General features: G+C 35.8%; 1 protein-coding gene across 13 annotated transcripts in view; it reads left to right on the top strand.

The window, feature by feature from the left end:
- The window catches only part of LOC127881013 (nuclear hormone receptor E75-like), a 165,319-nt gene that overhangs the window by 52,650 nt on the left and 86,504 nt on the right, over nt 1–26,165 (top strand). Inside the window, exon 1 of one of the 13 annotated variants that reach the window (XM_052428652.1) lies at nt 22,541–25,985. The exons of the other annotated variants lie outside the window; for them this stretch is intronic. Coding sequence (XP_052284612.1) covers nt 25,864–25,985 — 122 coding nt within the window. The 5' untranslated portion in view covers nt 22,541–25,863. Of the gene's footprint in view, nt 1–22,540; nt 25,986–26,165 lie in introns of those variants that run through there. 13 annotated transcript variants of the gene reach the window in all.

Below are 26,165 nucleotides of genomic sequence, written 5' to 3'. Positions count from 1 at the left end.
TAATGATTTTTACTGGACAATAAACTATAAATGTTTCTTTTAAACCTCAATAGCTTATTGGTTGTTTGTTGAGATAAAGTATTTTGATGCAACATATGGATTCCTTGTGAAAAAAACCCATAAAAAAATCACCAAAAAGTTTATAATAGACAAGTGAACAAATTGCATAACTTTTGAACTAGTTAAGATATTTTTAAAATTCAAACTAATTTAAAAACTGCACATCAAGACCTACAGTCTGATTATGATCATTTTGCACATCAACATGTTTGAAAAAAATCACTGTGGTTGCTTAGTAAAAAGAACTTCATACAATAACATTTTTAAAATGAGTGCATATTTGGTCACCCATCTTTTTTTTTTTTTTCCATCCTCCAACCCGACACTTTTAGAAAAAAATTTGAAAATCATTTTAATAAAAAAATTTGGCCTAAGTTTGGTTTGTGTGAATGTGCTGAGTAATGGGGAGCACAGCTGCAGGTTCATGGTGCTGAATCCTCGCTCAACCACAGCAGTGCTTGTTGGTATGATACACATCAGCTGGACATTAATAATCTAATAATCATAAGTCATAAGACACTTCTTTCTAAAAAAATAAATAATTTTTATTTTTTTTTTTGGAAATTGGGATTTTTTTTAATAATTTCGGTTTGGGATCGGGCCCGTTTGCTTTGGGAACGCCTCCGTTTTCCCGAGGCGCAGACAGTGCTGAAAACCCCCTGTCATTTTAGAGAACTACCATTATGTCTCATCAGGCTCCTAGATTTTCAACAGGGTTTTTTCTTTTGTTGCTACCCCAGTTCATGATCTGCTGACTTGTTGTTGTTTCGTTCATGATCTGCTGACTTTTTGTTGTTTCGACAGCAGCTCCTTCATTCTGTAGGATTATAGGGTGTAGTTTTCTGGATTAAAAAAAATGCTATTACTAAAATTTTGGATTAAGAGATGAATTTTTCTCAATTTAGCAACAAGGATAGCCTTGTATACGTAACAACTTATGGTAATAACAAACTTTAAAACATGCCAAAATCTGTGAAAAGGTCCCTTTAAATGCAGTATTTAACATTTAATAAATGTATGACTTTGGATACTTTTCCAATCTTCAATTGCATAGGCATATCATGTTATTACCTGAAACAACCAAATGTGCTACATTTATTGATAAATAGGCTTCCACAGATAATGGTTGATTATTATTGGCTGCTGTTTGTTGATCAAAACGTGCAAATCTGTGTGGGAGGTCAAGGTAACTGGATTGGGTTAAAAGTAGATCAGCCTGGTGTTGCCTAGACCCTACAATTTGATTATAAATGAACATTTTCTGAAATGATATGGAAGGTGTAAATTACAATTCGTTCTGTGGCGTCTCATCTGGATCCAAACTGTTTGCAAAGGCCTCCAAAATTTCGTTCCAGCACTGAAAGAGTTAAATCAACCAGTATTTGGACACTTGATTATGAGGCTTATTGTTGGTCATGAGTCAGTAATTTCTTTAATGTTCTCAAGCTACATGTATGTGAACTAATAGGCTATTATGTAAATAATACGTAACATATATCATCGCTGACATGTGGCCTATTTATAGACCTTGGCTACTCTATGTAGATAGCAGCATGTTAACTGGCCTTGTGCTAGTTTGATAGCTATGTATAGCAAAACAGGGGTATGCATGATAAATAGAAATATTCAGAAAGCTTTAAGCTCCATTGTGCGCCTTGTTTAAATTCTTGTTTAAGTGTGTACATTATAGTTTTATACATATCCTTTTCAAATAATGTTGCATAACATTATTTGAACAAAAATTTCTACTGTTAAGTACAGAGGCACTTATGCAAACACACAAGCAAGTTTATATATTTCTTTTGAACTTTTTGTTTACAAACACCATGCTAATTAGAGAGGTGACTTGACTAAGGATCCCCTGACCTAATTCACTCACTTTTCTAATGCCAAGCGGACACATATAATTACTAAGTATATTGTGCAAGATGGTTGTGATAGAACTTTGAAAGTTTGTTTTGGAACTTATTAACGTTGTGACTGACCATGGTAGTATTCATCTCTGCGTAATAAGGATTTGACTATAATACTTAGTAGGCTCTATAAAAATGGTTGAATAATTATGGTTGAGTGAAGTATTTTTGGTTGCCAATAAAGGGAACTTCGTCATGTTTTGAAAGCTTAAACAGAGTTCATTACCTTATTTCTTTGGGAAAGTTCAGAAACGTATAACAATAAAGTTGCTGAAATAAAAAATATATGAAAAAATCATATTATCAGTGAACATAAGCAAAGATGATACAAATTGGATATTCAATTTTATTGCTCATTCCCTTAACCATATAGTCTCTGATTGTTGCATCTACATTCTTGGGTTTATTTCATACGCTGATATTGATTGGGCAATACCATACTGTTACAATTGCATGCTTTTCATCCATATAATCTTGCAGAGTGTAGGAAATATTGTTGTTATTTTGAGATGAGTTTCCGTCTCTGCCAGCCTCTGCCTTCGGTGATTGACTGAGCTTGGAAATCAAATCCAAGAAATTGTGACTGGTTCAATATTTTTGATGCAATCCAGGGCTTCAGTTTACTTGTCCTTTGTGGTTTTTCGGTAATAAATTTTACACGTGTGTTTAAATACAAAATAAACTGGAGAACTGAAGGCAGTTATATGAGATTATCTTTTTACAAGTAATTCCTACATTAACAAAACAACACATACACTTGCTTAACTTACATGTAATAGGTCTATTTTGAGAAATTGGTAATTAAACCTTTAGCTTTAGGTTTTGAAGAATATTAATTTAACATAATAATGTCAAGGACAACCAAAACAATTTATTATTTGGGGAAAATTGTAGGACTTAAAAGAAATTTAATTTGTATCTGCAGACAAAAATTGCAAATGTCATGCTTTTAGGTGTTGATACAATGTTTTATTATGGTAAATTTAAATTAAAGTGTACAATGTGCAACCTCAAAATTGCTGAATCTTATTAAAGAAGAACCGCTATGTGCCAAAAACTTACACATAAAAGCCTGCTCAACAACTTTTCTACTGGTTTTGCAAACACATTGTGCTTAAAAAAACCTTCAAGCAGAATTGATGTTGAATATTAATCTTGAGAGATAAAAATACAATCGCTTAAATTAAATGATATGTCTTCGATATATAATGTATAGCTTTAGACACATTTGGGAGTAGTCCTTGGAAGCAACAAACTGTATGTGTGTACTTAAAGTTCACATAACCTTGCATGTCTGGTATTCAGGTTTTACAAGTTTATTCACATTGTTCAGTGGTTGAAAGCCTTGCAATATTGTTGATCCTGCCAGGAATTTAATGGAATCTAGCAGACCATAATCTGTTTCTCATTCTGGCTAGCCATCAGGAGAAGTCGTGGCTCCGGCTATTACAAACTTAACAATCCACGTGTTTAAAGACATATATCATGATTGCTGTCTTGAAAAGCAACAAGAAATCTTAATGACCCTCTGTAAAAAGCCTCCTGCTTAGGTAGAAGGGCTTGTTTGCCCATGCAATTGTAGCCCACATATTATTGACATTGCTAAGTGCAGAGTGCTTGTCTTTATCTAGGACAGAACAGTCTATTTTTTAACCTAGCTCAATCAGCTGTTGATCATCTGTTAAACACAAGGGAAGTCAAGGGCATTAGCAAACAGGGCTAAAAATAGACCTGCTAGTAGTACATTGAGTTGCTTGTGTTAAATTAAGTTTGATATTGTGTGGAGCAAAATGAAACCAGATAGATAACATTTAAGTTTCATATTTAACCAATTGCCAATGGGCAATCTTCGGGACATGTTTACATGTTTGTGTGTTTAACAATTCCCTGTTTAGACATGTTAATGCTTACACATTGCTCAAGTTAAAGTCAAAGCGTTGAATGAACTGCAGTTGAGGCCAGCATTTTTATGCCCCCCTTCGAAGAAGAGAGGGTATATTGCTTTGCTCATGTCGGTCTGTCGGTCGGTCGGTCGGTTAGTCTGTCGGTCCGTCCACCAGGTGGTTGTCAGACGATAACTCAAGAACGCTTTGGCCTAGGATCATGAAACTTCATAGGTACATTGATCATGACTATCAGATGACCCCTATTGATTTTGAGGTCACTAGGTCACAGGTCAAGGTCACGGTGACCCGAAATAGTAAAACGGTTTTTGAATGATAACTCAAGAACGCATACGCCTAGGATCATGAAACTTCATGGGTAGATTGATCATGAATCGCAGATGACCCCTATTGATTTTGAGGTCACTAGGTCAAAGGTCAAGGTCACGGTGACCCGAAATAGTAAAATGGTTTCCGGATGATAACTAAAGAACGCTTAGGCCTAGGATCATGAAACTTGATAGGTGGATTGATCATGACTCGCAGATGACCCCTATTAATTTTCAGGTCACTAGGTCAAAGGTCAAGGTCACAGTGATTCGAAATAGTAAAATGGTTTCCGGATGATAACTCAAGAACGCTTAGGCCTAGGATCATGAAACTTGATAGGTAGATTGATCATGACTCGCAGATGACCCCTATTGATTTTCAGGTCACTAGGTCAAAGGTCAAAGTCACAGTGACCCGAAATAGTAAAATGGTTTTCGGATGATAACTCAAGAACGCTTATGCCTAGGATCATGAAACTTCGTAGGTAGATTGATAATGGCTGGCAGATGACCCCTATTAATTTTCAGGTCACTAGGTCAAAGGTCAAGGTCACGATAACCCGAAATAGTAAAATGGTTTCCGGATGATAACTCAAGAACGCTCATGCCTAGGATCATGAAACTTGATAGGTAGATTGATCATGACTCGCAGATGACCCCTATTGATTTTGAGGTCACTAGGTCAAAGGTCAAGGTCAAGGTGACCCAAAATAGTAAAATGGTTTCCGGATGATAACTCAAGAACGCTTATGCCTAGGATCATGAAACTTCGTAGGTAGATTGATAATGGCTGGCAGATGACCCCTAATTATTTTCAGGTCACTAGGTCAAAGGTCAAGGTCACGATAACCCGAAATAGTAAAATGGTTTCCGGATGATAACTCAAGAACGCTTATGCCTAGGATCATGAAACTTGATAGGTAGATTGATCATGACTCGCAGATGACCCCTATTGGTTTTGAGGTCACTAGGTCAAAGGTCAAGGTCACAGTGACCCGAAATAGTAAAATGGTTTTCGGATGATAACTCAAGAACGCTTATGCCTAGGATCATGAAACTTCGTAGGTAGATTGATAATGGCTGGCAGATGACCCCTATTTATTTTCAGGTCACTAGGTCAAAGGTCAAGGTCACGATAACCCAAAATAGTAAAATGGTTTCCGGATGATAACTCAAGAACGCTCATGCCTAGGATCATGAAACTTGATAGGTAGATTAGTCATGACTCGCAGATGACCTCTATTGATTTTGAGGTCACTAGGTCAAAGGTCAAGGTCAAGGTCACGGTGACCCAAAATAGTAAAATGGTTTCCGGATGATAACTCAAGAACGCTTATGCCTAGGATCATGAAACTTCTTAGGTACATTGATCATGACTCGCAGATGACCCCTAATGATTTTCAGGTCACTAGGTCAAAGGTCAAGGTCACGGTGATTCAACATAGAAAAAATGGTTTCCGCATGATAACTCAAGAACACTTACGCCTAGGATCATAAAACTTTATAGGTACATTGATCATGACTCGCAGATGACCCCTGTTGATTTTCAGGTCACTAGGTCAAAGGTCAAGGTCACAGTGCCAAAAAACGTATTCACACAATGGCTGTCACTACTACTGACAGCCCATATGGAGGGCATGCATGTTTTACAAACAGCCCTTGTTTTTATTTGTATTTGTCGAAAAAAAGGGTCGGGCGCTCCCGTAAAACAAATAATAAAAAAATGCTGGCCTGAATGTATACACTAGCATTTAAAGGTAATGAACTTGAACATTTTATAGTAATCAAACAGCCATGAACAATACAAACATACTGGTAAATGTAATTTCATCTGTCAACAGGGGGCAAGATTTTGCTCTTACAGGGATGAGATTTTGCTTCTACAAGGGTGAGATTTAGCAAACACCTCAAGGGAGAAAAATTTCATTTGCAATCTCTTATAATTTGTTTCAGGATTCACACAAACTTTTTGTGATGTAAAAGATTAAGTTTTAAAAAATACTACAAAGTCATATACAACTGTACTGCATCTCAAAGGGAGGAATTAGAATCTTCACAGTGAGGATATTGTACCCCTGTATTTAATAAGTAGGCTTAGTAATGCTTTCATAAGGTAAATAAAAAGAAACAAACTATTACCTTCTATTATATGTATTGTAAAAATTTCACAAAGGTATGTGAATTTATCAACAAAGATATAGGTCTAAATTGCTTGTTGTTTATATAAATAAACTTAAGAAAGTGAACACCAAGTCTGTCTTTGACAAGAAAACTATAATATTAACATGATATTATTTGTCAAGATAATAAAAATTGCACATTTTGTTGGTTTTGGGTGAGCTGTACTATGGTTTTGGATGAGTTGTACTATGGTAACAATTCTCACTTAAATGTTTGTTGGAGAAGTACAAGAACATAAAAGTGCTGCAATAGGAAGTTCTATATCATAATGGAAAACAATTTATGTAGCTGCAAATTGCTTGGTTTTGATGTCACAGGATTCAACTATACTGGTGCAGTTCAGTGCCTAAATCTGCCACATTTAGAAATATTGTAACCATATTTTGTTGAAGTTGTTATATGATTGTCTAAAAAAAGGTTCGATATTCATTTGCCGGCATATTTTTGGAAATTTCTACCATTATATATGATATAGAAATAAAGTACAAATCAAGAACCGGCTGATGAACTTATATTACTTAATGTTGACTTTTAAGTTATAATGCCCTTGGAAGGATGATATTTGGCAATCAGTCAGTCAGTCAGTCAGTCAGTCAGTCAGTCAGTCAGTCAGTCAGTCAGTCAGTCAGTCAGTCAGTCAGTCAGTCAGTCAGTCAGTCAGTCAGTCAGTCAGTCAGTCAGTCTGTCTGTCTGTCTGTCTGTCTGTCTGTCTGTCTGTCTGTCTGTCTTTCAGTCTGTCTTTCAGTCTGTCTGTCTGTCTGTCTGTCTGTCTGTCTGTCTGTCTGTCTGTCTTTCAGTCTGTCTTTCAGTCTGTCTGTTTGGCTGTCTGTCTGTCTGGCAGTCTGGCTTTCCAGCTTTCCCTTTCTGGAGATGTTTTCTTTAGCGCCTCAAGATATTTACCAGATTTTTGGTATATGAGTCTCCCTGCTGGACTTACAGATTAAGAGTTTGCACTCACTTTATATTTAGATGCTGATATTGTGTAGCTGGGTTAGTGAAGGCTTATCAAGCGAGGGATTGCATTTGGGTAGGTTGGTTACAGGCTGATCTAACTCCATCAGTGGTGGAACTGAATTTTGAAGGCCTTTGCAAATAGTTTGGATCCAGATAAGATGCCACAGAACGTGGCGTCTCATCAGGATCCTAACTGTTTGCTATTCTAATAGTATTCTTTGAAAAAAATTCAAAGAAAATGCTAAGTTTAGAAATTCATCAGACAACATTTTACAGTACAGGCAACGTGTACTTTGACAAAAACACGTGTCCGCGGTGTTCAATTTTGCCGATGGGTGACATTTCGCGGGGGGCGGACACGCTACTGACCGCGGTGTTCGGCGAACACCTGAAATCGCCGCAATTGCACGCTATCATTAACTGGAACACCCGTGATCACCGCAATGCCGCGCGGCCATTGATACATGTAATACCTGTCTGCGATGGTCATTCAAGAGTTTTAAATTTACATGTACATGTACAATGTACAAATGAACATAATAAACTTCATGTATGTGCAAATTTATGCGTACTTAAAGTGATATTATGGGCAACTAACAGTATTTGCAATATACAATGTAGGTGTGTATCGTAACCGTTGTTTATTTTTTGTGTTTTCGCTCGATATACACTTGTATTTGTTAATGCAGCATCAACATAATTAAACAATATCCTGAAAAGAAAAATAATCCATTTGAATATCAACCGTACTTTCGTTTTGACAACTTACGACAGAAATGAATCGATGTACGATGCGAGTCTAAATGTAGTTTTCTAGCAGATTCTTTCATACGACACAATGACACAATTTGGTTTTACGGATCATTTCAGCTTAGAAGGATGGGTGAGTCATGTAACATATCGAAAATAATATATATTTTTTATAAACAACGGGTAACAAGATGAGTTGTAGATAATTTCAGATACCACATTCATTATAACTTATTGTTTTCACCCGTTTCTTTTCAGCTCAATTCAACAGTAACAAAATGCCCATCACTTTAAATTCGGACAGCACGTAAAGTCGGAAACGTAAATAAAGCGCTTAGATCATCAAGTCTATTAGCTGGTATGGTGTTAAGCAATTCAATCGCCGTTTTTTAACAACACATATCGAGTTATAAAGAAAGTGAGTATTAAATAATTTATTTATTTGCGTCTGCCTGTACTGTCTGAAATAACGTACTGCATCACTATGCTACGAAATTTAGAAATTGTCAACTGTCGATTGCAACGACTGCAATCATAAACTGTTGGTTTTTTCTATTCATATTATACACATGTATTTTAACAGATTATATTTTGTGTCTTTCAGGTTTCTTCCATTTCAGAACTGGACTCGTTTGTTGAAATAACGTTCTTTAAGATCTTTGAAAGAAGTTCAAAATTAGTAAATATATCGCACAAATTAGCGCCCCGAGTCGATTGTGACGTACATATTTTCCTACAATAACCGAAGCATTCGTCTTTGCATTAGGATCGAAGTTAGTGTTCGTGTGTCGTATGAATAGATATTGTTGCAGGAATTCAAATAAACCGTTAAACTAAGTTTAGATTCACATCGTACATGTATGGTTTACATGCTAGCGAATTCGGCTGTACAGCCGTTTTAAAATTCAGAATTAAATATCTGGCTTATTTCGCATTTTTTGACACGTTCTTCTTAACTTTTATTTTAATTTATATTTAAATATATTTATAATAAGTTTATTACACATTTTATATAAATTCATAAATATTTGACAACAACGTATATACCCGCTTTAAATGAAAGGGATCAATAATTTACGTTTATATTTAATTATTTTATTTTTAGCAAACACGATGAACACCGCGTTAGATATAATGGGTCCGCGGTGATTCGCGGTGTCCATCTTATTGAAAACGGCCCCCGCGAATATTTGATCTGAACACCCATCGCGGGGGTCGTTTGGTAAGCGAACACCGTAAAATGAACACCGCGACGAGTGGCGTTTGTCAAAGTACACGTTGCCTGTACTGTAGCTGACGACAAATTTCCCAGCATGCAAAGGGTTAATATTATATAACTAATATAATGTCAATATAGCTGTTTGCAACTTCAAGTAGGGTTGATGTGCAGAATCTGTTGCCATGAACAGTGAAGGCTAGTAAATTGTGACAAGATTGTCATGTTACACTTCATGATTAATCTCCCTTGAGTTAAGTTTACTTTTATAAGTATTACTCAGTATGTCAGTTTGTTATATAATTGAGTGTTGTGCATTCTTGTTGTAGTAAAAATAATCAATATAAAAGATTGGTGCAAAGTAATACATTTCCAGAAGGTATGCAGAAAATAGTTGCAGAATATATTCTGCAAATAAGGAAGTGGAATGAGATTAGCAATTTATGTTTAGACAGTTTTGCAAGATTATAAACTTCATGCTTTTACATAAAGGGTAACATGAACAGTGTTCTTTTGTGGTCGAATGGGTTCCGTCCTGGCCCAATTTCCAATATCAAAAAGGGAATATGTGCCCAAATGATTGCCTTTAATTTCAATTGAAAGATTTCCGCACAAAAACCTATATTTTGTTGTAAAAAAAATCATTTTGTCAATTTACCTATGCAGTTCTATGGGTTGAATCGTAGTAAATAAAATACTAAAAACACTTATCCTCAAAGTATTTGTGAGCCAAAAATAAAGTACACCAATTGACCAATTTTAGGCAAAACAAAAGGCCTTTGCCCCATTACCAAACTGTTGAAAAATACACACCGATTAAGCAAAGTGCACTACTCTGTGGGTAAGCAGAGAGTGTACATTACAGCCAATGCAGAACAAACATATTTCATGATCCGCGGAGTCAAGGCGCAACAAGTCGCTGCCGAGTCGGCCGTTGGAGCCACATCAGTATGCGGCGGCACGTCACTTTTCGCCTCAATGCTTTGCATCTGTCTGCCGAGGCAAGCTGCGATATGATGCGCCGAGTGATGCGCATCATAAAATAAAAATCTTTAAAAAATTATAAGTCAATAAATTTTAAAAGAACAATTATAATAATACTTAAAATCATAATTAACTTAATGTATCTATTACTGCATACTTAATATTTTTCCCATTGCTACTCATTACCCGATAATCCCGTATACTCAGTTTTAAAGTAAATTCTGGTAAAGATTTACGATAAAAGTGCTCCAGAACTTCAAGAAATACAAACATTTGCCATTTTTCTTAAGTATCAAATAAATTTTGACTTTTGTTTCTATTTAAAGATCTGATTAAATAACTTCCAATCAGGGCAGGTTTTTTCCCACTGAACACGCGTAAATTGCCTGACATGATGTTCATGTTTTTGTACAACACAAAATACACACACACTTTCCATGTGATGTTCTACATGTCTGCATAATTTTCGCGCGCTTTTTATTGAGACAATGGATAAAGCAGTGTTTATTTGACGCTATAATTTAATTGTTAATGTCACGTTAGCATTAAAATTCGGAGAATAATGCTCATTTTAGAATCGAATGAAACATTAACAGTTGTGCGTAATTAATTCAATGACAATTTGTTAAAGCGCATTATGTGTCGAATATTTTTATGCCCCCGGATCGATAGATCGGGGTATATTGTTTTTGGCCTGTCTTTCTTTCTTTCTGTCTGTCATTCTGTCCCAAAACTTTACTGTACAGTAAAGTTTTGCAATAACTTTTGAAATATTGAACATAGCAACTTGATATTTGGCATGCATGTGTATCTCATGGAGCTGCTCATTTTGAGTGGTGAAAGGTCAAGATCATCCTTCAAGGTCAAAGGTCAAAAAAATTATGTCCCAAAACTTTACTGTACAGTAAAGTTTTGCAATAACTTTTTAAATATTGAACATAGCAACTTGATATTTGGCATGCATGTGTATCTCACGGAGCTGCACATTTTGAGTGGTGAAAGGTCAAGGTCGAGGTCATCCTTCAAGGTCAAAGGTAAAAAAATAAATAAGCAGCGCATTAGGGGGCATTGTGTTTCTGACAAACACATCTCTTGTTTAGGACATGATATTATATAAATAGTCAATAAAGCATCATATAAAAATCATATCCGCTTATTAAAACATGAAAATAATAACTATGAAAGTAGCGTAAATCTAGGTTTGGACGCTACAAAAATGTACATGTAGGTGTATATCTTTGCACTCGATCGGCCGCGTACGCATGCGGCGGATTTATGCTGAGAAAGTACACAAGGTAAAAACAGACTCAGCGTCGTTGCGCGAATCGATGCCGCGTGCCTCGGCAATAAGCCGCGTTAATACACGACGCGGCCACCTAGTACTTATGGTTCTGGCCGTGGCGTGACAGAGGATTATGTTTGTTCCGTGTTGGCTGTACTGTATGTCTGCACATTGCAATTTATTGTCTAGCCATAACTTCCTTTCTTATCAGATAACTTTAATAACAACTTGCCAGAAATGATCACACTTTACAAACTGTTTGTCATGACACTCATTCAAAGGTCAAGGTCAATCCTAAAGTAAAAAAGTCTTATGCATTCAGTAATGCATATTTTCCTGGCTGAATCATTTATCGTGCATTTTGCAATATCTGGTTACAAAAATGGCATGTCGTATGGGACACATGTTCTAATTTAAAGGTCAAGGTCACAAGTAAAGGTATTTGTAAAAAGAGCCTTATTGTAGTTTGGCTGTACTTCATCATTTATCATGCAATTTTAAAAGGCCTGCGTTCAAATGCAGTCAAGGTTTAGGTTACATGTAAGCTTTCAAATAACTTGGAATAATTGCACAGTATGTAAATTGTAATTGTCACAAGAAACAGATCCCCATGCATATACACGACTGTGTAGCCTCAATAACAGCTCAATGTCAAAGGTTGAAATAAGAAGTCAACTTTTTGTCCAGCTGGGTAACTGCTTAAGGTCAAAGAGTAAAGAAATCAAAACCTTACTGTTTGTAGAGAGCATAAATTTGTCTAGCTTGAATTTAATTAAAAATGACTAAGCAAAATCAGAATTGGGCACCTGCAGTCTTATAATGTGCAGGAACCCAGTTTCTAGGTCCAAGGTAATACTCTAGGTTAATTTTTTCCAGAATCATTGGATTTTTACTGACCAAGGGACAAGCATGGTGAAATCCAGGCCCACGTTTAAAATTACAGCACAATGTTACATGTTGACCCCTACTTTTTAGCTCATTTGAGCACAATGTGCTCATGGTGAGCTTTTGTGATTGCCTTTTTTCCGCCGTCTGTTGTGCGTAGTGCGTCGTGCAGCGTCAACATTTGCCTTGTTAACACTCTAGAAGCCACATTTATTGTTAGATCTTCATGAAACTTGGTCAGAAGATTCATCCCAATAATATCTTGGACGACTTCGAAAATGGTTTCAGTTGCTTGGAAAACATGGCCACCAGGGGGCGGGGCATTTTTCCTTATATGTCTATATATATGGCTTTAGTAAAACCTTCAGGGCTCGAATTTAACTTTTTTTTCTACTTGCAAAACATTGCGAGCAGCTTTAATACCAACTCGCAAAAACAAAAACATTCTCGCAAATTTTGCTAGAAACATAATTTAATTTTTTTTTTTTTATATTCAACAGTTAACTTTGCTTTATCTTTCGTATTGTTATTTTCATCTGTGGGCAAAAAGAAACTAGTTATTTTTCGCTTCGACGCCATGTCTGGTCAAGTTTAATGAACACGTGTGAATTATACGACTGTTTAACGTTCTTTGTACCAATACCATCCTCGTATCTGTACTATAAGTATACTAGTCTATATACAAGGTGCGCGCTTCCGCATACTGGTATTAGGACGTTCTATGACCTATGGTTTAGCGTTCAGGACGTCGAACGCATTTAGCAATATTACTGTTTTTTTTTCACTATTTCTTTACTCGCAAAAAATTACTAGTGGCTTAAAAATTAACTTGCAATCGGTATTTTTCACTCGCATTTTGCGAGTGTGCGAGTGTTAATTTCGAGCCCTGACCTTGTTTACACTCTAGAGGCCACATTTATTGTCCAATCTTCATGAAACTTGGTAGGAAGATTTATCTCAATAATATCTTGGACAAGTTCAAAAATGATGCCGGTTGGTTGAAAAAAATGGCCGCCTTGGGGTGGGGCATTTTTCCTTATATGGCTATTATAGTAAAACCTTGTTAACACTCTAGAGGCCACATTTATTTTCCGATCTTCATGAAACTTGGTCAGAAGATTTTCCCAATGATATCTTGGATGAGTTCGAAAATGGTTTCGGTTGCTTTAAAAACATGGCCACTAGAGGGCGGGGCATTTTTCCTAATATGGCTATATATTGCTTTAGTAAAACCTTATTAACACTCTAGAGGCCACATTGATTGTTCGATCATCATGAAACTTGGTCACAAGATTTGTACCAATGATATCTTGGATGAGTAGAAAATGGTTCCGGTTGGTGGAAAAACATAGCCGCCAAGGGGGCGTGGCATTTTTCCTTATAAAGCTACATGTATAGTAAAACCTTGTTAAAACTCTAGAAGCCATATTTATTGTCCAATCATCATGAAGTTTAGTCATAAACTTTGTCCCAATGAGATCTTGGACAAGTTCGAAGATGGTTCCAGTTGCTGGAAAAACATGGTCACCAGGGGGCGGGGCATTTTTCCTTATATGGCTTCATGAATCTTCATGAAACTTTGTCAGAATACACTGCAACGCCGATATATCGCGGTTGGTGGGGTCAAAAGATTGCGAAAAGATATCCGCCACGCGATATAACTCGAGAAATGTCTAACTTAATTGTATTGCGGTTAATTTGTCAAATTTCCCCCAATGTTTTCATTTTATATACGGCGCTGCTACATATTTGTTTAGTAATAATTGCAAACCAATTCTACAATAAACATTTTCATAACTGTATAAGTATCTGTATTTATTATAAAAACCAAAATGTAATTTTTTATATTTTATTTTCATGTACAATCGCTCGCAAATCAGCCAAAAAGAAGAATTCTTGCCGTAAAAAACGTGTAAAATATAATTGTGCATAGATTCGAATTTACCCTTATAAATAGTCCTAATGAAGGAACTGAAACAGCGTAACGGTAACGATACAGCGTGTTTGAATTATATTTTACTAAGAGTCAATGCCACATTATTGCGAGATACCGCGGTACATTAGTTGAAATTTACAACGAAACTTTTAATGGAAATTAAATTATCTCAATGTTGTACCCGCCATGAAATTTTTATTTACAAATAAATAACCCACGCCAATTTTTGCGCGCGTTTTATCATAACAAAGAAATTCGTGACCTGTACTGAAATTTAACGATTTATATACCAGTAAACTGCCATTATTACCTTTGCAATGACGCTAATTGGTTATTTCCTATATGTTAAAAACAACCCCAGCTGTGTGTAAACAATACTGTCACTAATGGACTGTTTTTCACGCTTCACTGCGTGCCATAGTAAGCCGCTAAATATAGGTTTTTAATACAAGCTAGAACTGGTTGTTTGCTTAAGTTAGCGAATTCTCAGATTAAAACATGTCATTTAGTGATCATGCTCGTCGGATTTTTGGGAGCCATAGCCAAAGCGCGATATATTGGACAGCGCGATATACCAGTCCGCGATATATTGCGTTGCAGTGTATTTGTTTAATTGATATCTTGGATGTGTATGAAAATGCTTCTGGTCTGTTCATAAACATGGCTGCCAGGGTGTTGTGTTGTAATTCACTAGTCAGGAAAGTTGGTAAGAACATTTTGTTCTAATGACAGCTTGGGCTGCACAGAACAGGTCAGTTCCTTTGAATCTCAGGTGAGCGACTTTGGGCCTTTGAGGCCCTCTTGTTTGTTCTTAGCATTAACTTGCCAATATCTGGTGGATTTTATATTTGGTGGTTACGATAAATGACTCAAGCATTAAAGTGAGAAAGAGTGTTGAGCGCAAGAGTCAGTGCCAAATCTGTCTTTTACCATCCTTGATCATTGCATGTTATTTTAACTCTGATTAACAATTGCAGATGTGCACAAAATGGGTTAACAGCCAAAGTGAGGTTTTATGATAATCATCAACATTTTTCTGATGATTTATGGAGAATTATAATTTTCAATTATCAGATAGACACTACTACAATTTCATCTGTTCTAAAATACATGTACCTGGCAGTAGTTTTCCTCACGGTCAATATAATTGATTTGCATAGAATAAAACTTTTAAACCAGATGCTGATACCAGGTCATCATATTTTTATCTCACCTGTGCACAAGGTGCTGAAGGAGAGCTATTCTGTGTGATCACCTATGTCCAGTGTCCTATAGGATGCTGATTGCGTGGTCAACGTAGCTTCAAATCACTCTAGAGGCAACATTTTCATCCAATCGTGATGACACTTATCAGAATGTATGATATATCTCGATAATAAAAGAGACCCATTTTAAATCTGGGTCAAATGCAACCAAAACCTAGGTCACAGGGTAAAATCTTGGAAACACCTTTAACCACATTTACATTTGTGACTAACTTGATAAAAACTGGTCAGAATGTTTTATCTTGACACTTTTAATGCAGAGTTTGAATCATGATCATGTGCATCAAAAAACTAGGTCACCTGGTACATAACCTTAGCTACCTCTGTTGAGATGACATTTATAACAATGTCTTAGAGTTTAAATTTTATCACAAATCTTCTTACAACATAGTCAGAATGTTTGTATTGACAATATCCAGAATGTAGTTTACTTGAGTCAAGTTCATCAACATACAAGGTCACAGGTCTGATCTTTAAAAAAGGACTCAAATGGGCCATATTTATGACTAAATCTTAATGAAACTTAGACTGTTTATTTTTGCAATTCCTATGCTGAGTGTCGATCTAGTTCATGTGCATCTAAAAAATAGGTCACCAGGTCAAATCATAGAAAAACCTTATTACACCTTTTAGGCAACAATTATGACTCAATCTTGATGAAACTTTATCAGAATGATTATGGTGCCAATATCAATGCCAAGTTCAAATCTTGTCATGTGTGTCTTGAAACTAATTAACCAGTTCAAATCTAAAAGAACTTCTTACTAATGTAGGGGGAAACGTTATGCTTCAATCCTAATGAAACTTGTTAAGAATGGTTATATTGACAACATCTTGGCCAAGTTTGAATCTGGGTCAGCAGCATCGAAATACTTGGTCACCAGGTCAAATCATAAAAAACTTAATTCCTCCATATAGGCCACATTTTTGTAAAAAAATCTTGATGAAACTTGGTCACAATGTTTATCTAGAATATATTTAAATCTAGGGCGAGTAGGGTCAGAAATTAGACCACCAGGTCAGGTCTTCAACAATTGATGTGCATGAACTCCGGTGAAAGCTTAAAAGCCATCATGGCCTGTTTGACCAAGATATTGGTACATATAATTACATAAGTCAGGGGTGTGATTGAGGCAAAGTCAGAGGGGAGGAAAATTCTGTCAACTGATTTTGACTACCCGAATCAGGCAAGCATAACGCAATGACAAACCTTAAAACAGACATTTAAATAAACAACTTCTTGAACTTTATAACAATATTTCTTTATAAAAACCTGTTAAACTTCAGATTTAACATACTGAGGATGCAAAGTAAACAGTTAAGTTAGTATTTATTGTGATCAATAGCAGCAGTTTTTCAATGTATTGAATTACAGTTAATGGACTAAATATAAACAAACACACTTGAGTGTTCTTCTTGTGTTAATGATGTATTAGAAATGTAACTGAGTTAATATATTTAATTTGTTTACCTTTCAATATCTTGCATTTCACATCTTCACTCAGTTCAACGCTATTTCAGTTAACTGAACAGAGTGACACACATTATAAAGCAGAATATGCATATGAATCTGATTATACACAGACCCACAGACATATAAATCAAATCATGTTTGTCTATTTCCATGTTCGAACGATACTCTTCTAAATTGTTTTACTTCGCGAGTAGACTAAACTCCAATTTGCAAACACTGGTTTCCGTGACACAAATTCAGTGGGCACATTTCTTAACAAAATATTTGTTGCTTGTATCTAAAACGTAGTCTTTTATGTTGACAAACACATTTCTTTATTCCTATCAGACTAGGTGATGTCAGTCGTTTGTTCGATTGCTATTGGTCATTTCAATAATCTTAATTTTCTCTGCACTTGGGCGCCATTTGCAAACAAATCAGCTGAGTGCATTTTAAGAAAACGACTTTAATTGGAAGATTGGGAAACGACAGCCAATTATATCGCTCGTTTTAAAAATGCTTAGGCAGAATCTACCAGTGTAAAATGCGGAGAGATTTCGCATGCTGCTGATATTTCGGGCCGCTTATGAAATACGTCCGTGGAATCGGTGGTAGCCCCTCTCCCCCACATTTTTTAAAACGGATTTACGCGAATCTCAGAAGTGACCTCCGGGACAACCCGATCCACGGAAATCCGCGGAAAAATCACACCCCTGTAAGTGGAAATCAATCCAGAAATTTGCCTTTATGGTAATTGTTTAAAATCATCATAAGCAAGATACTGGTACATACAGTTACAAAAGTGGAAATCAATTAACAATATACAAGGTTTTGTAATTGATTGCAATCTTATGACATGCTGATTGCAATGTCTAACTGCTCCAGTTGGTTTCATGTTCGTCCTGCACTTTGGCTTAGTGAACAGTGTATCAGTAATGTCAGATTTGTTTACAGATAGAGGCAAAGAAAAGTTCAAGTGCATGATACGAAAATATGCGATAAAATAACATGCATGTTTTGGATGACATCTTGTGTACTGTTTAGCTCACCTGAGCATAATGTGCTCATGATGAGCTCTTGTGATCACCTTTTGTCCGTTGTGCCTTGTGCCTCAAGCAGCGTCAACATTTGCCTTGTTAACACTCTAAAGGCCACATTAATTGTCCAATCTTCACGATATGTACATTTCCAGATAGGAAAATTCATGCATTTCTGCGTTGAATAAGACTGAGTTCATGAAAGTTGCTGCAAAATTCATGAAGAAATGGCGCTGTTCAAAGCGATGCACCCTGTTTTGGGGTCATTTCGAGTTAAATTGCTTGTTATATATAAATAATTAATATTATACTTGACTGTGATTTATTTTTCTGATCAGTTGATTTATCATTATAATTTGCTTATTTTTCATTCAAAATGATGTTTTCACTAATTAATATCATAGCCACACGCTAACCACCTGTGAATTGACCGTCACCAGAAGTTATTAAAACTGTCACGAATCCAAATCCATCCTGAGATAATATTTTATAACATTTTATTTAGAAATTTTATTTATTTTCAGAATGAATGCAAAAGTTTTCGTTATAACGTCGCAAATCATACTAAACAAAACAGATCTTTGCAAACTACCAAGATGAAATTGTCCAACTCAAGGACTAAATTGACTCAAGGGCCAGTAACCCTACACTGTCTAACAGCTACGGAGCTTTTGGCTGTCCCTATGGAATTATTATACCCCCTTTAAACAAAGTTTAGGGGGGTATATAGCACAGGTGGTTAGCGTGTTGCTATGATATTAATTAGTGAAAACATCATTTTGAATGATAAATAATCATATTATAACGAAAAATTAACTTTTCTGAACAAAAAAAAAATCACTATCAAATATATATATATAACAAGGTATGCAACTCAAAATCACCCCAAAACGGGGTGCATCGCTTTGAACAGCCATATCTTCATCAATGGTGCAGCGGTTTTCATGATCTCGGTCTTATTTAACGCAGAAATGAATTTCCTTTCTGGAAATGTAATGTCTTGCAATATGTTTACAAATGCTGGGTCAACTTTTAAGAAATAACACCATACACAACTCACATGACCCAGTTGACAATGATCATGCAGTCTTTATTGATGAAATCTCCAGTTGTAAAGTCACACACCTCCGCATTGGACCAATGAAATCACTCGTTTGTTTAAAATGTCAGTTAGTTGAAATGTATGTAAACAAAGGTTTCAAACGGCGCTGGACAGTTAGTCTTGATGCATAATGTAACGACAAGAAGGGTAATAATGTTTTTTCATAAGTTTAATTGAATTATGGTATTGAGGTACATGAACTTTGTAGGGAAGATATCCTTTACTCCATGAAGATTTCAGTCTTAAAGACTGCATGATCATTGTCAACTGGGTCACGCGAGTTGTGTATCGTGTTATTTCTTAAAAGTTGACCCAGCATTTGTAAAAATAGTGCAATACATATACATTTCCAGTAAGGAAATTCATTTCTGCGTTGAATAAGACCGAGATCGTGAAAATTGCTGCACAATTGACGAAGATATGGCTGTTAAAAGCGATGCACCCCGTTTTGGGGTGATTTTGAGTTGCATACCTTGTTATATATATATTTGATAGTGATTTTTATGTCCCCCACTATAGTAGTGGGGGACATATTGTTTTTGCCCTGTCTGTTGGTCTGTTGGTTGGTCTGTTGGTTGGTTGGTTGGTTTGCGCCAACTTTAACATTTGCAATAACTTTTGCAATATTGAAGATAGCAACTTGATATTTGGCATGCATATGTATCTCACGGAGCTGCACATTTTGAGTGGTGAAAAGTCAAGGTCAAGGTCATCCTTCAAGGTCAAAGGTCAAATATATGGGTCAAAATGGCTCATTTAATGTACACTTTTGCAGTATTTCAATATTCAAGATAGCAACTTGATATTTGGCATGCATGTGTATCTCATGGAGCTGCACATTTTGAGTGGTGAAAGGTCAAGGTCAAGGTCATCCTTCAAGGTCAGATGTCAAATATATGTGGCCAAAATCGCTCATTTTATGAGTACTTTTGCAATATTGAAGATAGCAACTTGATATTTGGCATGCATGTGTATCTCATGAAGCTGCACATTTTGAGTGGTGAAAGGTCAAGGTCAAGGGCATCCTTCAAGGTCAGAGGTCAAATATATGTGGCCCAAATCGCTAATTTTATGAATACTTTTGCAATATTGAAGATAGCAACTTGATATTTGGCATGCATGTGTAGCTCATGAAGCTGCATATTTTTATTGGTGAAAGGTCAAGGTCAAGGTCATCCTTCAAGGTCAGAGGTCAAATATATGGGTCAAAATTGCTCATGTAATGTCACTTCTGCAATATTGAAGCTAGCAATTTTATATTTGAAATGCATGTGTATCTCATGGAGCTGCACATTTTGAGTGGTTAAGGGTCAAGGTCAAGGTCATCCTACAAGGTCAAACGTCATATAGGGGGACATTGTGTTTCTCAAACGCATCTTGTTTTTCCATAAAATTTAATTTTTCGTTATAATTTGATTATTTATCATTCAAAATGATGTTTTCACTAATTAATATCATAGCCACACGCTAACCACCTGTGGTATATAGGAGTGAGCTTGTCAGTCGGTCTGTCTGTCGGTCGGTCCGTGTCCGCTCTCTAATTCAAGTAGTTTTCATCCAATCTTCACCAAACTTGGTCAGATGTTGTATCTAGTTGATATCTAGGCCAAGTTCGAAAATGGGCCTTGCCAAAAACTAGGTCACGGTGTCACTTAGTGCGTTTTAAACATTGAGCATGGTGTCGGCTCTCTAATTCAAGTAGTTTTCATCCGATCTTTACCAAATTTGGTCAGAAGTTATATAAAGGATGCTAGATCAAGTTTGGATATGGGTCATGCTGGTTCTAAAACTAGGTCACTGGGTCACTTAGTACGTTTTACACATTCAGCATGGTGTCTGCTCTCTAATTCAAGTAGTTTTGATCCGATCTTCACCACACTTGGTCAGAAGTTGTATCTAGTTATTTAAGTAGAAGGACTGATCATAAAGCAATAACCATAAAGCGAGGGGTAAGGGCCAGAACGTGATAAGTGCAGTTTTGAAGGAAAATCTGGTTTTGCAAAAGAAATATGTAATATTTACTGCCGCATCTTTTGCCATCAAAACCAGGCTTATATTCAGTCATTTAACATAATTATTGTATAGAACTCCATTGCACTAAGTGTTATGGAGTATTTTTGTATTATGCCAGAACGTTATATATCCATTCCTGATAGAACCAGACTGTAGTAAATGCACTTGATACAATCTGGCTGGAAAAAAATAAATGAAAATGAGACAGAAAGTAGGAACCAAAATGATATAAGTGCACTTGTATACAAATAGAAAGAAACATACAAGGATTTTTCAGAGGCATAATGTAATAAGTACACTTATGCCTGTTTAGATTAATATGTAAGGCAACACTTGCAGTGTGATAATGTTTCAAGTGCCTATACCTAATTATCTGATAACACCTAAGTATCAAGTTAAACAATTAAACAAGATAGCAGATGTTTTGTCTGGTACCTGGAATGGAATGTGAACATAAAAGCTTATGTTTTCATCAAGTAAGGAAGGCAATGTATTAAATAATAGGTGAGTATTGATTTAGTTCTTCAATTATTTAGTAGTTTTTACTTCATTATTTTGTATAGTAAATGTAAATTAAGTAAATCATGTTATTAGAGCCTATCATTTTCTTCGAAATGAATAAAGTTTGTTATTACAGATTGATATTAAAATATTCTTAATTTACGATTAGATAATTATTAAAATATATTTGCAGAAATAATGCAAAATTTACACTGAAAAGAAAACGCAAGGCACAGCCAGAAAAGTGGAAAAAAAATATTAGAAAGAAACGACGCATGCTTGGACTACAGTACACAAATACAAAAGGGAAGACTGTTGAAGCAAAGCGGCTTTTAGATGCTCGTTGCAACTGCAGATATAAATGTAGAAAAATCTTCACACATGAGCAAAGAGATGCAGTTTTTCAAAACTACTGCAATATTGGATCCTACAAACGCCAAAAGGACTTTTTATGTTCCAATGTGAAGGAAAACACTCCTGAGAGAGTTCGTTCAAGTGCAAAGAAGAGACGTGTGTGTTCAAGAAGCTTCTACCTTGACAATAAGCGAGTCTGTAAAGATTTTTTTCTTAGAACGTTAAATATTGGAAATAGGGTGGTAGAAACGGCTTTGAAGTCCTCATCCACTGGAATATTTGCTGCATTTGACAAAAGAGGGAAACATACACCACACAATAAGACCCCAGAAGCAGTGATTAACCAGGTTAGACAGCATATTGAATCTTTCCCTACGGTTGAGGCCCACTATACAAGGCAAGACACAAGGAGAAAATTTCTTGGAAGTGATCTTAATATCACATAGATGTATAGGTTATATAAAGAGAAGTGTGTAGCAGAGAAAAAGAAAGCTGTCAGTGCATCAAAGTACAGAACAGTATTCTGTGAGGAATATAATTATTCATTTCATGTACCTAAAAAAGATCAATGTCAAACATGTGTCGTATACCACCAGAAAGAGACAGATGGTGAATTAACAGAAACCATCAAACAGGATTACGAAGAGCACATTAAAAGAAAGTTAAAAGCAAGAGCTGAGAAATAAAACGACAAAACTAAACCCAAAGAAGATAAATCATACTGTGTTGCTACTTTTGACTTGGAAGCGGTGTTGCCAGTTCCGTGTTGACTTGACAGTCAAGTCTACTATAAGCGGAAACTAAGTTGTTTCAATTTGTCGTTCTATTCTTTGGCAGATGCAAGTGTGACTTGCTATCTGTGGAATGAAACCGAAGGCAACAGGGGATCGTGTGAGATAGGAACTTGCATACAGACTTACATACAGTCATTGCCAGTGACAACAAAACATCTGTGCCTTTACTCAGATTGTTGTTCAGGACAGAATCGAAACAGGTTCATTTCATCAGCTTTGCTACATGCCATCAGTAAAAGTCCTAGTTTAGAAACAATCGATCAAAAATATCTAGAAACAGGACACACTCAGATGGAGAGTGATTCGGTGCATGCAGCAGTAGACAATGCTAAGAGGCGTACTTCAGTCTTTGTTCCAAGCGAATGGGACACAATCGTTAGATTGGCTCGGAAGAAAAAATCCTATACAGTTGTGCCTATGAAACACTATGACTTCCATAATTTAAAGTGTCTAGCAAAGTCTGTATTTCCACAAAATATCATTGATCTTGAAGGAAGAAGAATTCAATGGATGAAAGTTAAGTGGCTCCAATTTCGAAAAGCAGACATAAGCAATATTTATGTCAAGCATGACTTTGACGAGGAATTCCAGTGCATAAAAATCAAACAGTCACGAAAAGGTATTTCTCTCAGTTCAAAGCTACCACGACTGTATACTGAGAAACTGCCAATAACAACTGCTAAAAAGAAAGATTTAATTTCTTTGTGTAGAAATGGAACAATACCCTCGGAGTATCACAAATACTACGAAGACATACCAGATGACAAAAATGTGAGAGACTGCTTACCAGATTCTGACCACTGGAAAGTGATAGAGACTCCGACCCAGATTAAGGATCAGCTTGATTGAGTTTTGTTACAATACATGCATAGGTGTTGTATTCAGTGGACAGTTGAAATCAGTAGACAGTTAAATTGGTACAAAAGAAACAGTAAAATGTATAGTGACAGAGGTTTCTTCATAAACAATATTTACAGAGAGGACTATTTGAAAGTTTTGTTTGACAATAAATGTTACTTGTGACATTTTTAGTGTTTACCCAGTATACAATTCAGTGAAATTCTTATTCTTAGTACACTTAAACCATTTTCTATAGCATGCACATGTGCAAAGTGTTTTCTGCTAGTTTTCAGTAAGTGCACTTAAAACTATATATACATAGATAATCAGACATAAGTTCAGGTACATTTGTAAACAAGTGCACTTATTGCGTTAATTCACTAAATGGCTCGACAGACTAGTTTCATGCCAATAAGATATAAGTACATTTTTCTTTAAAACACCATTTTGTATTTAACCCTGCTTATTCTAAATTTTAGTGTATTATCTTATGAGTATTTGCTAGTATATAATCAATTTATCATATACCTATCTTATTTCAAATAAAATATATTAATACTCAAAACCTTATTTTTGATTTTCCCAAAAGTGTGAAAAGTGCACATATCACGTTCTGGCCCTTACCCCTCGAAAGGTTATACAGTAATTATGATATTGAGCAAGTGTCCTTCAAAATTAATGTTGTCATAAAATAGTTCCTTGTACCCCACTCCTCTAAATAATGCATAACCCTTTCCCCCAAAAGAAGCAAAGTGAAAATAGCCTTTGCAACCAGCATAAAACCAGAACAGCCTGTGAGTAACTCGCAGTCTGTTCAGGTTTTATGCTGTTTGCTGCTCATCTGAGTATCTAAGGGTTGGAATTGAAGCCGTTAAAACTTCAATCTAGTACGATTTTAAGGTCTTAAATTAAATGTAACTTTCGAAGGCACTACAAATGCGTGGAAATATGTATCTAAGTGGTTAAGCAATAATATTCTAGGAGCATTGTAGCTTAGTCACTATGGTGGTTTCTAGCAGGACATTGGCCCTGTTGTAAGACAGCATGTTTTACATTTTAGACTGTTCTACAGACTGCACGATTTATTAAGTTCATATCTGCTAAGTACACTGATCTGTCTTATTGAGTTCTTAAATGTCGCCAGTTATTTGTTGGTTGTCTATTGATGTCCTATTTGAATTGTTCACAAAACAATAAGCTGATCATGTATAGTGGATTAAATTGTACAATGATTTGAGATTAGCAGGGATTTTGATTTTGAAAACTTGAAAACTGGCAGTCGCATGACTACATTTGTACAGTGCTTGTGTCAAAACAATGAAAGGCAGATTATTTGCACAAGTCAAAAGTTAAAAAATCAAAATGCTTGCATCAAAAAGAAAGGGTCTAGTTCAATTGAAATCCCTGCTAAGGTTTAATTTTGTTAATTGAATGATATTACAGTTCTCATGATTATTGAAAACGATTGTTATAGTTATAACAGACGGTTCACTAACAGGTGATTATTTTCATGTGCTAGTTACAAGACAGTCTTGGTGAAAATATTTAATGTCAACATGATAATTTATTGAACCTGCTATGGGACAAGTGGTCAATGCATGATTGTAGATAACAATGGCATGTTGCACATATACTTAAGTGTTAAAGTACAGAGTTGTTCACAGGTGAATATCATTATTAAAGTGACTCTTAAGTATAGCATTTATATTTGTTTTATGACATGTTATACTAGCAAGAAGTTTTTATTTGATCTATAAGTTGTCGTCAAATGAAGTCACACTGTGTGACCTTTTTCTGCCATTTTTTACCATGTCAACTTTTAACCTTTTAGAACTTTAATAGTATTACATATTAAGACAAATAGCGCTAGATTGTAATCTTTTATGTTTTGACGTCACTTGTTTGTTGCATGGTTCTGATTATGCAGGACAAATTGTTCATTTAATATTTTTGGTTTTACGCTGCTATTGTAACTCAGAAGTTTAGAAGGAATTAACAGACTGATGATAAATATTGCAATAATCTATGTAAAGGCAATTCATAAACAGAGAGTGAAATAATAAACCTATAAGCTATTTCTTGATCGATGCTTGGTCAAATCATTGTCTTGTGATTGGTATCCTATGAAGCCATGAACGGTGACAGTCTGTGCCTAGGGGAGTGCGTGGATCATCGATACAGATTGCATTGCAAGTATGTGATGCTTATGGGCAAGTACCCATGGATTAAGAAGTTGGCGCCAGTGTACCTTAGGTATGACTTGTTGGATTTTGCATTAAGAACTGTTTGTGTCTAGCTATTTTGGATGGAAATACTACCTGTTATTGCTTTTCATTGGCCTTGTAATCATTGTTTTAAAGGGGCCTTCTCACAGATTTTGGCATATTTTGAAGTTTGTCATTAAATGCTTTATATTGATAAATGTAAACATTG

Source organism: Dreissena polymorpha, chromosome 1 (assembly GCF_020536995.1).
Source record: "Dreissena polymorpha isolate Duluth1 chromosome 1, UMN_Dpol_1.0, whole genome shotgun sequence".
In the NCBI taxonomy this organism is placed as follows: Eukaryota; Metazoa; Mollusca; class Bivalvia; order Myida; family Dreissenidae; genus Dreissena; species Dreissena polymorpha.
The sequence above is the reverse complement of the archived record's forward strand: the minus strand, read 5'-3'. Positions and strand labels throughout refer to the sequence as shown.